Here is a 12658-nt window from a genome sequence, read left to right on the forward strand (position 1 = left end):
TTGGTTATGGGGCTATAGTCCTAGTTTATTGGACTCAGTTGAGACCCTTGATTATCAAGTTTGGCCTTTAGTTATCAGGTGTGATCTTTGTCAGAAGCGTAGCCCCCACCGAAGGAAGATGTTCAGATGCATCACTTTTTTTGTGCATGAAGAGTTAGCGAATCACAAAGGAAGTTTCATAATTCAAATAGATGTATTGCTTTGCAAAAGATTATCCTGTTTACAGGGGTTGTCAACGATATGTAGTTTCAATAATGTAAACTTATCAGTAATGGATGACATAAAGCAATGCACAATTCAAACGCTTATCTGCATTATTTAAAGTGTTGGCGCCTGGGTCGCGAGCAGTGCGAGGACCGTCAAGCAACACAACAGTTGAAGCATGACACAAAGGTGGCTATACCGGTCGAGCGAGCCATCGTTCATGTTGGCCTTCGCTTAGAAGTATGGGCGATGAGATATCAGCCCCCCTTGCCTCTTGTCATAGCCCTCCTTGCCCACTATCGTGAAATGGGTGCTGTGGCCATCATGCGATGAGGGCAACATCGCTCTCTTCGGGTCTGACTTCGTCCATAGTCTCCCAACCCCTAATCCTCAAGACATCAACAATATCTTTTGTGGTGAATAGTGAAAATTTAAACTCAATTAGCAACTGAGTGCAAGGAATCAAGTAATGAATAATCATACGTTGAATTGGAAAAAAAGGAATATATTTGATATTTGATCAAGCAAAAGCAGCCGAGATTGAACTTGTGAAGAAAAGTTGGGAAATTATAGTGCAACGAAAATTTGAGGGGAATTGATCAAGACTTATGGCAAGATTTTCCAAGTAAATATTGATTTAAATTTCAAGGATCAAAATTTTTTTTTGGCCGAATCTTGAGAACAAAAGTTGAGAAGCGGAGACGCTTGCGATATCCTTAGAGCAAAAGCATCACATATCTTTCGTGAAGAAAGTCGTGGTCGTCATGAGGTAGCCCTATCGCGTGATCTGCCGAGTCGATCCATGAACCTTGCTGTGAGGGGTATGCAGCCACCCATTCCCAGCTTGAACTTTGCTTCAATTCTTGGTGTAACTATTGTCAATTCTCAATGTGGTGGGAAACGACCGGTGTAGATGAATTTTCATGCAATATCTCAAAGATGACGCCAATATTGGGGTTCGAAAAAAAATCGGTCTTGGACACGTGCCTCCCTCATGCGTCTCATGAACCTCCACGAGCTCGACAAGATCAACTTGCAAAAAGGGAGATCGAGAGTGAATCTTGATTTCCCTCTCCGATACTTAAATAAGCGAGTGTACAAGTAAGTAGAGAGAATTGAACTTAGGATTTAGGATACGGGGATATTTATCGAGACCGTAGGAAATCTCTATTAAGATATCGTAATCTGTATCAGATATTTAATTGCATATAATAAATAGATATAGTTGCGAGATATAAGATTATAGATAGAATAATATCTCGTAAAAATATTGATAGAATATTGTGGAATATTTAAGAGATATATCATACATATCACTAGTTACACAAAAGATAATTGTGGAGATATTCTCATAATAGGATTTCATTACCGATTTGGGTGTATCAAGGTGGGCCCATGATGCTAAATTGAGCCTGGCGAATCAGATCAATTTTTTGATCCCTAGTAAATGCAAAATTAGGGCCGAATTAGACTAATTATTGAATGAATGCTTGATCTCAAGGAGAACATATAGCTACAAGGAAGTTGGGATCTTAAAGACACATCTAGGAGAATAGTGGCAACAACTTACGCCCATAACTACATATATCAGTGTTACCATCAATCCAAACTTGTGCCCAACTCCAATCACCCGAATAGTGGCAGCAATGCTATTGCTGTCTCTCGCAATTATACGTGGTCCTACTCAATCGTGGTCGATAGAGAAGTTTGGACATAATCCATAATATAATTATTAAGGATGAGAGGGACACGTATAACGTGAACTTCTCATACGATGAAGCGTCAAACATCGAACCATTACCGGAGCTAGGGGAGAAAACTTTTGCTCCATATAAGGAATATAACTGGAATCATATGAGACTTCGGGATAGAGAAAAGTATCAACAACTACAAGTGGACTTGGTGAAATATATCTGGCAATTTCTCAATAATCGCGAGATTAACAGCTAAATTGTCGTTCGTCATGTATTTTTTTTGCTAATCCGTTATGTAATTTTATTTTCTTGATAATAAATTTTAATTAATATAATAAATTTAATTATTGCCTATTAATTTAAATAAATTTTTATTTATGTTTAATTAATATTAATAAATAATACTTTTATATTAATATTAGTTATATTCATTTAATTAATATAATATGTATGTGAGTCATCATCAGATACTTGAAAACATAGACTCTTATTGAAGTGGTAAATCTCTCTTTTTGTTGAGTGTGTTTGAATGATGTGACACCTATATGACAGAACTGGGTCCACTTCAGACACTTTGAATAGAGACCTTTGCTGGAGATGGTCTTACAACTGTATTTATTTATTTTTAATGGTACTGCTGTCATCGAAATTAGGTTAGGTAAGGAGTGACAATCATTGGATTTTGCTGAATAAATCATGGGCTCGAAAATCTCACCATACGTTTGCCATAAATGGTTTTGACAACGATAGAGGTTAACGCCAATATCCAACGTACAAGTAAGGGAATAATTTAATAAAACTGTTGATTGGCTTCCACTTTACATTACAACGAGAAAAAGAAAGTTGGTACAGAGTAATATCACACTATCCGAATAATTAAGAGGTTGCAAGTTTTAACTCTCATCCTAGGACTACCGCTGCTACTTTATTTAACTTTTGATTTTCATATATTAAATTTATAATCCTCTTTTGTGATCGAATATTTTACATTACATTTCATAGTAGTTTTTTTTTTTCGATTACAAAGAAGACATATGGGTTTAGCACAAAGATATGGAAAGAAAACTTAAATAAAGGAGCACAAATTACCTCCAATGATAAAGTCGAAGTTGAAATCTCGAGATTATCAAGTAAGAGCGTGTTGCTATATCTTTTTTCTGCATTTCATAGGATCAGTTATGCTGAGGAGGAGTATAGTAGAAGTTTCAGAATAGCCACAAACCCCAAATTTCTTGATTTATTATTCTCAAGAGGAGAGATCTCATCTAACTGCGGATACGGGCTCTAGCCAAGTCGTTTAACCTCCCTGGCCCGGTCCATATGTCGATTATTATTCCAGTTTTGGGATTTCTCCTGAGCCGAGGTATTGAGTCACTTACAGCACTACCAGGGGCGAAGCTAGAATTTCCTTTCAGGGGAACTCATATTTTTGGATAAAATTTAAAAAATTTAAATTTCAGGGGGGCAAAATACTAATTTTACATTAAAAAACTCATAGTTTTGGGGTAAAATTGAAAAACATCATAGTTCAGGGGGGCAATTGGCCCCCCCCCCCCAGCCATAACATTGGCTCCGCCCCTGAGCACTACATATGTCGATTAGTGTCTTGGGAAGATTTTTGCCTCGATCGGCACGTGAATTTGTAGTACATACTCCATGCTACATGAGTACCGATTTCATTAGATCTTTGGCCCCGGTTCGTGGGACCAATTTATTATTGCTTGAAATGTTGGACCGTCCGAGGCTAGATTCAGGGATCTAATCATACTGGAGAGGCCGTCCATGGACCATGGGAGCGTGAAGAAAAGGTCCTCTCGGTCTCATCAATGCACTTGATTCAATTTCAGCTACCAATATGCACTTCGTTAGGGGAAAACCATAGATGTCCACACAAAAACTACACATCTCTGCGCGTCTCTTCTCGAGAAAGGATTGCTATAGTTACATCATCTGCAATCTGTTCCGGGATCGAATGCACTCTTTATGACATCTTAACTCGTTTGGGTAACACGTCGAATAAGAGCTAGGATGTCGGAGCCCTGAAAGGATCTCCTTTGCCGCCCATTCTTCTGATTACCCTGCAAACAGAACAAGGCCATATGGAGCTTACTATTTAGCCGACCGTCTGATATTGAAATTAGACCTAGAAATTCCAAAACCGAGTCTACTGACCTGGAAATGAAAAGTGGGGTTCGGGCCTTTGGATAGTATCGAAATGCCGTCGCGGACAGGAACGGTCTTGGTATCTCCTGCTGAACTCCAAGTTTTCGCTAGATAAGGCTTCGGGTTGCGTGTGTACAAGAAAAGTGGCAAACCTTCGCCGGTATCAAATTTATGGTCTTGATCTTGGATTTTTGAGATCCGGTCAACAGAGTCCCTGCATTTGATTTTGATGACAAGGGAATTATCGAACTTCAATGTTCGATACTATGAAGATTCAAGCAAAAAGGAATTATTTTGACAGATTTCGGAGGTGGCTGTGTTGGTAAACGGATGAGTGCAGCGTTTCCAGGAGACCTGTCAAACACCGAACTGCCTGATCGATGTATAACAGTCGCCATTTTATCAAAAAACAACTTTTCGAAAATGTGGAACAATTGACGCTTAAGACGATGGGAATGATCGAGGTGATAATCAGCCGATCGGATAAGAAAACTGGGACAAAAGATAGGTCAGTGTACTCATTGTATGATCCGGAGCAATGGCCGACCAGACTGGCAAAAGGTCTGATCTCGGTCATATGCTCCGGTTTTTCGGAACCATGTTCAACCTCATAGTTTTTGGAGTGATCAGAGAAGGTAGAACTCTTGTGTACCTTGTCACGATGTTCGGTTTCTCAGCATCTGTGCAGGCAAATCGCAAGAGAGTTAATTAAATCGGAATTCAACTGAGATTATTATGAGCAATTTTCATATCTTGCATATTCTTGATGACATAGCAAAGTAACGATCAAAATATGCGATAAAATTTCGAGATTAAATCACCTGCCATTAAGAAGCGGGGATGATGTCTCGGATGAACAGCACTCCATGTCGCTTTCGTTAAGGCAAACTTGTGTCCGAGTTGTTCGCACGATAGGATCCTCTGTTAGAATTAAAAAATAAACACACAGAAGCACAGTTTAAACGATCATAACTTATTCCGGTGCTGTTAAAATTAACGAGTATAGGGATGTATAATCTTCGAACCTGCTTGAGGGAATTAATCCGAAGCTCAGCATCAGTGAAAGAAGAGGCTTCGGAGAGGCGAGATGCGAGGTTAGAGGAGACATTGCCTAGATGGTCCACCACTGTCACCATCGCCCTGCATATGTACTCCTTCGTGTTGTCCACTATGCTGCAAGAGGGACGACACCACATTTATTTCTGCGGACTCTTCGAAGCGAAAAATGGGAGAAAATGTTCCGTGAACAAAATTGGGTACTATTCCGTAATGTATGTGGGTCTGGAACCAAAATGTTAATTGACTTGCAGAATGAGGTAGGAAGCACCATGGAACACGGATATACGACATTAGTAAACAAAAACTGATCTAATTTATGAGGAGGACTAATCTGATATCATGTCTTACGCATTTGTCATATAAAAGCGAGGTATAGCAATACCATATATTTGGTATAGTTCAGTGATCATGATTCTGATGCTCCTAGTAAGTTCCATTAATTGCCTCCTGCAGCATCTTACTGATCTCCGTTGCGACAGGTTTCTGGATAGACCTTACGAATCAATTTTTGCATGTCTATCTAGTAACTTCAGTTCAGGAATTGTTCAGTATTTTCAACAGAACAAAATTAGTCTGAAAGGCTCCATGGAACAAGCATGTTTTGTTGCGGTGATAACCGTTAGCGCATGTTTGGTCGGGCTGAGCATGTATGGTTATTCTATTCCATTCGTATTCCATTCGACATACCAAAATATGCACATGCAGTGCTCCAGAGGTAGCTAACAATTAGGTGGCATTGCAGGGATATGCTACACGAATGCAGTAGAACTGAGCATACTTCGTCAAGCAAGAAGAATTCATCGGACAGGACATAGAGCGAAGATTATGGTATGACATAGGATGATATCACTCACGGTTTCTTGTCTTCGGAATTCCGGAAGGTGGACTCGCAGTAATCTGCAGCATAGTGAAGCTGAGACCTTATCTGTCTGAGTTCCTGCACATCAATGAAATGGAACACCCACACACAAAAAAGAAACAAATCATTACAACGGAACACAGAACATGGACACACCATAACACCAACCTGGAGAAACTACAAGAAAATGATGAGGCATTGGTAATGGTAGAGGAGAGCAGTTTGAGTATGAACCTGGAGAGACTTATCGAATCGAATGAGCTCCCCAGTCTCAGCTACATCAAAACTCTGTTGGGCTGCAGCTGTAGCAGAACCAGAACCCGACCTTTGTGTTTGTTCTTCTTCACCGTCAACCGGCATTGGCTGCGGCATTTCCCTCTCCTTCCCCTTACCTTCTTCAGGTACCATATTCTTTGTTCCTGAGCAAAGTTGCAAAATGATACTATAAGCTCACTCACAGTTACTTCCTTATCGTTTATCCTTTAGCATAAGTGTCCTTCCCTGACTGACTACTTATGTCTGCGTTTAAGAGAAAGGAAGAGAGAGAAAAGAGTGTTGTGATTGGGTGCCCGTGATTCTTTCATTTTCCAAGTTCGATGTGATACGAGATCAAATTTAATAATCGTTTCCCAAGTTCGATCTGCCCCTTTTTGCTTTCTTCGTGAGTTTGTCCTCGCTTTTTGCACCAGTGTGTGCTGATATTTTGTTATAAGTCGGTCCAAGCAAGTCATCGTGTCAGCAGCTTCCTATCCTAGTAGACATTCAAGTCACCAACAGAATCAGTATCTATATCTACACTGATATTTGGGCTGATGGAGTTCTAACTACCGAACCGAGACCGGACCAGCTTCCGGGGAAATCGTGCTCATCATCACTGATTGGGTTCATTTCAGCAGTTCGTATTTTTATCGGTTAGTCCGGTTCGGCTTGCATCCCTGGACTAGTAGTTGCAGTGCGACACTGACATAACATCGAAAACCCATTTGAAAGATCGAGGGGTCGATTCACGGGGCAAAGACAGAGAAAGGAGAAGATGACAAAGAAATGTCCTGCAGCCCCGTGAACGAACTTTGTGCTTCTTTACCTCTTTTCCCCCCTTTTCCCTTTCTTTTTTATTTTCTTTTTTCCTTGCATAATATCCTTTCTATAGTATTTTTCCCACGGAAAAAAGGCCAAATTGCAATCAGTTTTCTGACAGAAAACGCTCCCTTTTGTTTGAGGCCACGTCCCATAAAACGACGACCCGACAAATTTTCAATGACGCAGTGAACCCATTTGCCACTAAAATCACACGATGCAAAAACGATAATGTGGAACAGAGCAGACGGACCATCCTCAGGTCAGGTCGTCATCCCATTACATGGCTACATTGGTAGAGAAGACGGAATCCGGATTCCGGAACAGCGACGATGTGTTTAAACACATAAAGGGAGCCGTTCCGATTCCATGCAGTTCTTGCAGTTGGCTTCTTGTATGGAGTTGGTATTGATAGATATTCTCTGTTGCTGACAATATATGTTGTAATAAACGGTGCAGATTGCACGGGAAAGATTGCTGCAGGGGAGCCATAGTCCGAGCGAAAGCGACTTAAAAAGAGAATATTAGTTAAGATTCAACAACGTGGAGCCAAGAATGGGAGAAATTCGGAAAATTGGCACTTCTATCTCGAGTCCATTTCGAGCCTCAACATTGTTTGGTAGTTCGTACCTCCTTGATATTGACAGTACAACTCTTTTCAAATTCTGTACAATCTTTCCCGTCATCACATGAAACATTGATATGAATTTGTGGGAGTATGGAAGCTTAAGAGGAAGGACAAGGCCCGGGCCGCTTCTCGAGCATGAAGGGGAAAGCATGTGCAACTCATCTCTGACCATTATACGATGAGCATATCTTCTGGCAAAGAAGCATTTTCAATTAGAAAACTATCCGAAATAAATGAAAAGGACAGCATCTGAAGTCTGATGTACTCAAGATGAGCATTGGACAGTGGACGATGCACATGGTCTGATGCAGCCCCAGGACAAGAGATTCCACCTGAAATTGTTTACACGAACAGAGAGTTCATTCCATTGAAGAAATCTATATGTTTGCGCAGGCAACACGGAATAATCAACTAGGAAAAAAGATTCTTTCAAACCATAATATTTAAGTGTCCATGACAGTTGGTGAGGGACCCACAACCAAGATTGCAGTTAATAATCTGGCCTAAGAAAACACATTGTCTATCCCCAAATTCATGAACACAAAAACGATATACAATCTTCTCCAGCAGGTGGGATGGCAGAAATTTCTCCAAGATGATGCTATACAGTTTCGGATAATGCAACCACAAACTGCCACTATCCTGCCTGATAGGCCTCGATGGAATGACTGACAGGCATCAAGTAGTATAGTTTCTGGGAAATATTTAAGAATGTTTTCTAATATGCTACAGAAGTTTCGATGGAAGCATAGAGTAATACCAGAAGGGGAGATTCGATTTCTGCATCTCGGAGCTTTGCATGTGTTGGGACACTCTATAAAGCATAGCCAGAACCCGAGCTTTTTGAACCTTCTGTTGAGGCGGCAATCGACAGCTCCCTCTCTGGAATCAACTTCATATTTGGAAATCGATAGTACAGTTGCCAAGGTTCTCTGCCGCCTCCAGTTCTGAGAGGATTGTGCCGTGACTTGCCGGGACAGATGCTGAGAAAATATTTCGTAGGCTTTCGTATGTCTCCTGAGATGGGTGTGTAGAGTTCCCATCATTGGCTCGATCCGTTGGTTCCAGTTTGAGGCTAACTCCAATTTCAGTAGCTTTTTCCGCTCCAATACTGCTCCTTTCATTACGCGAGCACATACCTGGATGAGGTAGCTCTGTTAGTGATTTCAGCGAAAAGATGCAACCATGCCCTTCATTTTTCAAACTTAAGAGAGCTTTGCTTAGAGTGGTCCTTCCAGACTTTCACGTGGTATCAAATTCTGAGCTTGAATTTTGCCACATGCCCATTTGCCTATCATTTAGTTGATGGCATACACATAGAATTATGATCATTCTTTCAACTTATGGATGAGGAGCATTAAGTATATTGCCCTACCTTGATTTATGGCCATACAATTTTATATCAGCTGTCAATCCGTTAAAATTTCACACATACCGAAGGGGGATTCTCCATTTCAAAATTTCCAAATTAATTTGTAGCAAAATATTACCTTCTGATTGAGTTACAACTCCCGAGTTAGCACGAGTCACACATAACCATGTTCTATCTGCTTCAAGACCATCTTCGGCAGTAATCGGGATATGCCAGTGACCATTATCAGATTCCTGGCAATGCATATGTAGACTGTTCATTCTACCAACTTTTCAAGGGCATCCGATTTTTCCAATTCTAAAATCTGAAAACAATAAAGAGCAACTTGAGTTAGGCTTGTGGTCTTCACCTGGATCACGATTGAGCAAGGAGGAGGCATGTGAAACACTGGACCGGAATCAGTGAACCCAAATCGAACCTATATTCAAGAAGAGAAAAGAACATCAGGTACTGATGAACATGTCAATGCCTGAATGCCTCAATAAGCATAAAAAAAATCGAGCAAGAAGCATTAAAAAATAGAAAACAAACAAATTACCTGGTGTCTTTCTTTCCACTTAGGAAAGAAGTCATCTCCAAGAAGCTGAAAAGTGTGGTCCCTCATTTCATCATTTGTGACGATCAGGCACTTGAATTTTATAGCTGCATACAACCAGTACCTGAAGCACATGTTATCACTTATCGAACTTTACATCATTATCCCATCAAAAGTAATCATATGTTAAGTGTTAACAATATCCTATAAACACAACACATTTTTTGGCACGCTATTAATTTCTCACCAATCATCATTAGATCCAGTTGGTGTTGCATAAAGCGCATCAGCATTTTTCCACTTCTCAATTAGTGTCCTGTTAACAGGTTCATTCATCTTCGGGCCAGTAATTCGCCTGTGATGCAAGACAATGAGTGGCCACCTTCTTGAAGGAAGCTTTTGGCGTATTCCGTTAACAACAGCATTAACCTATATAGAAGGGCAACCTTCTAAGCTCCAAAATATTAGGTTGCTTTTAGGATGAAATGAACGTCTAGGTATCGGATTTCCACATAATACAGAACAACGCTACGAGGAGACTTCATCCAGTTTCACTCTACCAAATGAGTCTGAGAGTACAAGATGACTTACCTTTGAGGGTAGGAAGCGCTGTTGGCTAAAGAGTCCTACATTAGCTGCATCTATCACAGCTTCAAAGGGTCCATAGTAGTCTAGCCATTTCTGCAGATGAAAGAGTAGTTCTACTGTCACAACCATATATGCCACCAAAATATGTAAATCAAGGCAAAAACTTGTGTAGCCTTTGCACATTAAAAGCGCTTTTACCATCCAGCATGTCTAGCAAAAATGTCTTTCACCGGGCTTTTTATCTTGTCTCATTCATATCTTTAATGGAAAAATGAAAAGTTATCCTAGTTTTCAAGAACCAGAGTCTTAATACCTGAAATTTCTGAAAGCTCGAGTTCCAGTCTCTTTTTATGGCTATTGCAGCAACTGACTCGGCAAAATTCTCGGTTTCCTTAGGATCCAAATCAATCAATGCCAATTTCTCCCCACACCGTTTACATGAACCGTCATCCCCAACAGAAGCACGCAAAACCTTCCACTTCCCTTTGCCCAACCAACCCTGTCCGTGCCACCCTCCACCATTGTTCCTTATCACTTCTCTAATCACTTTCTGATCCCATTTTCTCTTCCCGAGCTTCGAAGCTACAGTGCTTTTAAACCACTTTTCGATGAGTTCTGCTGTAGAAGGAGACACCTTCCTCACACTCGTTCTTAGCTTATGCAACAAGTAGTAGACCTTCTCGCCTTTTCTTGTTTCGACGCTTACCCGCAAGAGGGCCTCGAGCTCGGGCTCCTCTGGGTACACTCCATGCTCCAACATGTGGTTTTCCACTTCAAACGCTCTTTCAACATCTCCGGTATTACAGAAAACAGATAAGGCAGGCCCATAGGACCGCAACCGAGGAGTTATGCCCAGAGATTTCATCTGCTTCACCATATCGAATGCCATGTCACCATCACCCATAGACATTGCCATTCTAGCCACAGAGGTTAATGTGGCCTCATTCATAGGAACATTCCTGGAATGCATTTCCTCGTATATCTCGAATCCTCTCTTGAGTGCGTATTCCTTAAGATCTTCATTCAAACGTATCGGTCCGTCCTCTTCCTTGGCATCCCCCATTCCATCATTCAAAGAATCACCACTAGCAGCACGTGCAGGTTCATCAGAATTCACGTAGTCATTATCGGACGGGTCTTCCCGAGGTAAGTCCAAACTATTCAGCACTCGAGAACCGCTCCCGCTTTTAGCAGGCTGAACAACACCAACAGCTGCAGAAGAACACAAGTACAAAAGAACCGTATAATGGTACTGTTCCAACCCAATCCCCTGTTCCCGAGCAGAATCGTACAATTCGATAGCACCCTTAAAATCTCCTCTCTTCGAGCACTGATCCAGCGCAACCCGAAGCCGAGAGTCAGGCGACTCGAGTTTACCGTTCTTCTTGGACTTCTTGCTTGAAGTGTCCTTATCCAATAATTTCACCTCCTCAGGTTCCCCATTAGGCTGAGAATCCAAACGCGCAGTACCCATCTCCCTCCTTCGCCTAAAAGAGCCATCTTTCCTGCTGTTTCCATCATCTGACAACCTCAAACTTCCATTACGTGAAGACCCATTTCTTACCAATGACCTCACGAGGTTCTTCAAGGACTCTCTATCTAACCTATCATCTACTCTAGGACGAGACCCGGAACTAGATTTCCTCCGAGTTACCAAAGTTCTCGACTTTATAGGTTCTTGGTCTGTCGTGGGCAGCTTTGCAAAGGGGGTGATGACATGCGGTCTAAGAGAGGGAGAGCAAGTGAACGAGTGATAGTCGAAGCTTGAAGGGTACTTACCGGGGAGAATCGAAGAGAGTCGTCTATGGTGGAGAGAGGTGAGGGTGACTGAAGAGGCGGAAGAGGCCATTTGTGGCCGTTAAGAGTGCTTCCCCTGCAGCCGATATCCCTCAATATTATATGCATATACATATAAAAATATACAATATAATTATATACATCTTTTTTTTTTCGGATAGACATTTATTCCGTGGCCCTAATCATTTTCTTATTTTCAGAAATGCCCCAATCTGGAGGTGGGTCTTCTGAATTAGAGCTTGCAATTCGGGACTGTGGGGTGCTAGTTGGTCGATCACCGCCGTTCAAGCGAGGTCGTTTCTGTGCTAGAGATTGAGATCTTAAAACAAAAACAAAAAAAAAAGAGAAGAAGAAGGAAAGATTGTCATGTTCATATGCGGGGATTAGCAAGAGAGAGGAGGAGTGTGGAGAAAAGAGAGATATATCGATGTGTATCTCTAATTCACTAAATTTTCCATAACAATTTTATCTAAATTCAAATTATGAGATTCTTTTTTGGTGTATATCATGATATTTAGAAGCCCTACTGATTAATTCATTTAGAATGACACCCCATTAAGAGATAAAAATCTCCCAATTATGGATTCTCTCATTATGAAATTTTATTCACTTTAGATATATCCAGTTCGGATTTTTATTAGGAAATCAACCAGCTATAATTTTGTTTCCTTCGATCGGCTAA

The 12658-nt window shown here is 41.0% G+C and overlaps 2 protein-coding genes across 2 annotated transcripts; both read right to left on the reverse strand.

The window, feature by feature from the left end:
• Positions 1-3716: 3716 nt before the first annotated feature.
• LOC116194300 (probable protein ABIL5) lies at positions 3717-6698 on the reverse strand. Its single transcript, XM_031523081.1, has 7 exons — positions 6214-6698; positions 5975-6057; positions 5087-5234; positions 4883-4982; positions 4714-4741; positions 4071-4275; positions 3717-3976 (listed from the first exon to the last, which is right to left on the reverse strand). The coding sequence occupies exons 1-7, from the start codon at positions 6385-6387 to the stop codon at positions 3890-3892; spliced, it is 825 nt and encodes a 274-aa protein (XP_031378941.1). The 5' UTR covers positions 6388-6698; the 3' UTR covers positions 3717-3889.
• Positions 6699-7612: 914 nt separating this feature from the next.
• Positions 7613-12078, reverse strand: LOC116196915 (proteinaceous RNase P 1, chloroplastic/mitochondrial-like). The gene is made up of 8 exons (XM_031526861.1): positions 10493-12078; positions 10183-10272; positions 9839-10020; positions 9595-9715; positions 9406-9474; positions 9175-9289; positions 8445-8823; positions 7613-8016 (listed from the first exon to the last, which is right to left on the reverse strand). The coding sequence occupies exons 1-7, from the start codon at positions 12026-12028 to the stop codon at positions 8579-8581; spliced, it is 2358 nt and encodes a 785-aa protein (XP_031382721.1). The 5' UTR covers positions 12029-12078; the 3' UTR covers positions 7613-8016; positions 8445-8578.
• Positions 12079-12658: the final 580 nt, after the last annotated feature.

The sequence above is a fragment of the Punica granatum genome, chromosome 2 (genome assembly GCF_007655135.1).
Source record: "Punica granatum isolate Tunisia-2019 chromosome 2, ASM765513v2, whole genome shotgun sequence".
Lineage (NCBI taxonomy): Eukaryota > Viridiplantae > Streptophyta > Magnoliopsida > Myrtales > Lythraceae > Punica > Punica granatum.

Bases quoted from the DNA above. Each gene is read 5' to 3' on its own strand.
- LOC116194300 (XM_031523081.1), bottom strand. From the start codon at position 6,387: ATGGTACCTGAAGAAGGTAAGGGGAAGGAGAGGGAAATGCCGCAGCCA. The intron at 6,058-6,213 runs GTTCATACTCAA...ATTGATGTGCAG, and splicing joins GATTCGATAAGTCTCTCCAG to GAACTCAGACAGATAAGGTC. The intron at 3,977-4,070 runs GTCAGTAGACTC...TTCTGTTTGCAG, and splicing joins ACCCCACTTTTCATTTCCAG to GGTAATCAGAAGAATGGGCG.
- LOC116196915 (XM_031526861.1), bottom strand. From the start codon at position 12,028: ATGGCCTCTTCCGCCTCTTCAGTCACCCTCACCTCTCTCCACCATAGA. The intron at 10,273-10,492 runs GTATTAAGACTC...TTTCATCTGCAG, and splicing joins CGAGCTTTCAGAAATTTCAG to AAATGGCTAGACTACTATGG. The intron at 10,021-10,182 runs GTAAGTCATCTT...CCTTCTATATAG, and splicing joins AGCGCTTCCTACCCTCAAAG to GTTAATGCTGTTGTTAACGG.